The sequence below is a fragment of the Aegilops tauschii genome, chromosome 3 (assembly GCF_002575655.3).
Source record: "Aegilops tauschii subsp. strangulata cultivar AL8/78 chromosome 3, Aet v6.0, whole genome shotgun sequence".
Lineage (NCBI taxonomy): Eukaryota > Viridiplantae > Streptophyta > Magnoliopsida > Poales > Poaceae > Aegilops > Aegilops tauschii.
The window spans coordinates 505,102,320-505,106,419 of NC_053037.3; the positions used below are offsets into that span (position 1 = coordinate 505,102,320).

Here is a 4,100-nt window from a genome sequence, read left to right on the forward strand (position 1 = left end):
GCTTCCTAATTTGGCCCACTGATCAACCGACATGGGGTGCTCGGCCGGCCCACCTGACCAGAAGAAGATGTGATGAGTGACCCACAATCCGGTATACCGTCAAGGTGCCCGGTAGGGTTTCTCCCCTCAGTTTGCCGATGAGACAAAATACTGGAGTATCACAAAGCTATGATTTTTCCAAACACAGTAGAGATGTAGATGCTCATACACACATACACTCACCTCTATGAATGACGCACGCACACCTTACTCTTATGAGCACCTCGAGAGGCTGAGCCGGCACATCATCTTGAGATTGATAAGATCGTCACAAACGCCTTCGTAATCAACGAAAACATTTTCTCCCACTAAACACACATCGCCAGAAGGCCTAGAATAAGTTTAGAAAAATGCAACCATCAATTTCAAGTTTAAGACTTGAATCCTGATGGGTTGCTTATGTCACAAGGAACTAACCATCCACTTCGCACAAAACTATGAATTTAAAGCCCCGAATTAGACATGTTGTATTGTTGTGTAATCAATGTATTTTGAAACGGAGGTAGTACGTAGTAATCCCTCCGTTCAAAAATAGATAACTCAACATTATATTAAAGTTAGTAGAAAGTTGAGTCATCTATTCTAGAACGAAGGGAGTAATACGCAGTCGCCGCTGATACCTCCGCCCCCGTCCATTTCATTTCCACTCGACACAAGAAAACAAATCATCCAGCAAGAAAGAAATCAGCGCAATTAACGCGTCATTAATTGGAACAAATCCGTTGCATGACGCGGGGCCCACGGGGGGCGCGCCACCTTCCTTGCTCTGGTTCGGTTCTCCTCTTCCGTCCGGCCAGCGCAAGAGCAAAGCTGGCCTCCCCACTCTGACAGCCTTGCTCCGCCTCCGCCCTCCGCCCCCTCCCTATATCTCTCCTCCCCAAACCCTAGTCCCAGCACAACACCCCAAGCTTTCTCTCTCTACCTCCCTCCCGTGCTCTCTCCCCCTCTCCCTCCTGCTCTATCTTTCTCACCGCAAAAGCTTGAAACACCCCGCGGAGATGGCAGAGGAGCCGCAGCCACAGGCCGCCGCCGCCCCCGCCGCCGCGGCCACGGAGGTGGTCGTCGCCGAGAAGGCGCCGGCGGAGGTGGAGAAGAAGGCCGAGGAGCCCGCGGCGGAGGCGGAGGCCGAGGAGACGGCCGCCGTTGCCGACGACGGGGGCGCCGTCGAGGCCACCGGCTCTTTCAAGGAGGAGAGCAACCTCGTCGCCGACCTGCCTGACCCGGAGAAGAAGGCGCTCGACGAGTTCAAGGAGCTGATCGTCGCCGCGCTCGCCGCCGGTGAGTTCAATCTGCCCCCTCCCCCGCCGCCGCCGAAGGCCAAGACTGAGGCCGCCGCAGAGGAGACCAAGACGGAGGCGCCGGCCAAGGAGGAGGCCAAGACCGAGGAGCCGGCCAAGGCGGAAGAACCAGCCAAGGAGGAGCCCAAGGCTGAAGAGCCGGCCAAGGCCGAGGCGGCAGCGGCGGAGCCAGCAGCCGAGGAGCCCAAGGCCGTGGTCGCTGCCGAGGCAGCAGCCGAGGAGCCGGCCAAGGAGGAACCCAAGGCCGAGGAGGCCAAGCCGGCCGAGCCAAAGAAGGAGGAGGAAGCAGTCGTGGTCGCCGAGGAGGGCACCAAGACGGCGGAACCGGTCGAGGAGGCCGCCGCCGCCGCCACCACCACAGAGCAGGCAGCGGCGCCGGAACCGGAGGCGGAGGCAGCCGCGCCCGAGCCGGTGTTCATCTGGGGCGTGCCGCTGGTGGGCGACGACGAGCGCACGGACGCGGTGCTGCTCAAGTTCCTGCGCGCGCGGGAGTTCAAGGTGAAGGAGGCGATGGCGATGCTCCGGTCCGCCGTGCTGTGGCGGAAGCGCTTCGGCATCGAGTCGCTCCTGGAGGCCGACCTGGCCTTCCCGGAGCTGGAGAAGGTGGTGTTCTACCGCGGCGCCGACCGGGAGGGCCACCCGGTGTGCTACAACGTGTACGGCGAGTTCCAGGACAAGGAGGTGTACGAGAAGGCGTTCGGCGACGAGGAGAAGCGCGAGCGGTTCCTCAAGTGGCGCATCCAGCTGCTGGAGCGCGGCATCCTGTCGCAGCTGGACTTCGCGCCCAGCGGCATCTGCTCCATGGTGCAGGTCACCGACCTCAAGAACTCGCCGCCCATGCTCGGCAAGCACCGCGCCGTCACCCGCCAGGCCGTCGCCCTGCTCCAGGACAACTACCCCGAGTTCATCGCCAAGAAGGTAACGCTCCTCTCCGGCATTGAATTACTCACAGCTGCAGCAGTGATTGTGATCCAACATTGTGGCAGTGCGCTTCAAAATTTAGCTGTAGCTAGCTGTTTGTGCCGAAGATTCAGTTTCTATCCGTTCACAGTTTAACGTTGGGAGCGAATGATTGAGCCCAAAGCATGTTCTTTGGGCACTGCGCTAAAGGGTAGACCTTTATGCTTTCAAATTTGAGTCCTGGCTTGAGTTGACTCATGTCTTTTGGCGTGGGCTTTAGTAATCATCATAGCTCAAATTGGGGGATCTTTCCTTTTGTTCATGCTTTTCCCAGTTTTGATATGATCAGGATTGGCCAAGTGGTAGCATTGGTTTACTGTGCCAAATTGTAGTTAATTACAGTAGTTTCAGTTGAATGGGATCATAAGTTTGGTTGGATCATGGTATGTATGCAGGTGTTCATCAACGTGCCATGGTGGTATCTCGCTGCCAACAAAATGATGAGCCCTTTCCTCACCCAGCGCACCAAGAGCAAGTTCGTGTTCGCCAGCCAGGCCAAGTCCCCTGAGACCCTTTTCAGGTACTGTCCACAATATACATTCAGTGATTTCCACTTCTATTGTTTGATCGTGGAGGGACTGTGTTCTCAATTGGTGTTCAACTCCTTCAACAAAATTCAGATACATCGCGCCGGAGCAAGTCCCCGTCCAATTCGGAGGCCTCTTCAAGGAAGATGACCCTGATTTCACAACCTCTGACTCTGTCACCGAGCTCACCATCAAAGCTTCTTCCAAAGAAACCATTGAGATCCCTGTCACCGAGGTTTGGCATCCTTTCCTTTGCATTCTGAATCAGTGCTTGCTTATGAAATCCTCCGATGCATCGATCATTCAAACTTATATAATTGTCCATCTGCCATTGTAGAACTCAACGATTGTATGGGAGCTCCGGGTGCTCGGCTGGGAGGTCAGCCACGGCGCGGAGTTCACCCCCGACGCTGAGGGCGCGTACACGGTCATCGTGCAGAAGACAAGGAAGGTCCCCGCGAATGAGGAGCCCATCATGAAGGGCAGCTTCAAGGCCGGCGAGGCCGGCAAGATCGTGCTCACGGTCAGCAACGCCGCGTCGAAGAAGAAGAAGCTCCTCTACAGATCCAAGGTGAAGTGCAGCACCGGCGAGTCCGTTGAGGCCGACATTCCATGACCACCATTGGAGTCAGTCCCTGATGATGATAGAAGAAGAAGAAGAAGAAGAAGATAAACCGCCTTTTTGGTTTTTGTTCTTTGATTCCATTGGTTTTGTGGTTTTTGGTTCGCATTCCCGCATTTGTTTAATTATTAAAATTAAAAACCCAAAGTGAGCTTGATTTTGTGACGGTACAGTAGTTGGGAGAGGAAGGTTGGTATGGATGGGATGATATAATGGCATCGTGATGGTTGTTGAGGGTAGGGCAAGAGGAGAAAAATGGATGATACAATCTGCTGCTGCTCTGTAAATTTGTCTGTACATTGTTGCAATCGCTGGCTGGATCCTCATGGACATGTTATATTTAGAAGTACCTGCTGCCATCATTCATTCATCAATCCCATGTTACTCTCGTTACGTGCGGTTCGTCCCCTCATTTCCGCTGCCTCTTGTTGTTCGTTAGAGGAAGCAGTTGCGCCCTCTCCTTGTACGTCCGGATCCGCGTTGCTCATTTCCAGCAAGGCAGGATCTGTGGCGAAGTTATTGGTGTGGCTCAACAACTCCGGACAATCTGGCGCCGAGGCGATCATGGGACATGTTTTCTCCCAAAATTCACTGCTCAGCGTTTCTGGGGATGAAAAGGACGCCATTTGTAACACGACGTTGTTGGCAGTACAT

At 54.8% G+C, this 4,100-nt stretch overlaps 1 protein-coding gene across 1 annotated transcript; it reads left to right on the forward strand.

Moving 5' to 3' along the window:
• The first annotated feature begins 856 nt into the window (after positions 1-856).
• Positions 857-3,792, forward strand: LOC109744866 (patellin-3). Its single transcript, XM_020304010.4, has 4 exons — positions 857-2,255; positions 2,693-2,817; positions 2,918-3,059; positions 3,162-3,792. The coding sequence occupies exons 1-4, from the start codon at positions 1,038-1,040 to the stop codon at positions 3,438-3,440; spliced, it is 1,764 nt and encodes a 587-aa protein (XP_020159599.1). The 5' UTR covers positions 857-1,037; the 3' UTR covers positions 3,441-3,792.
• Positions 3,793-4,100: the final 308 nt, after the last annotated feature.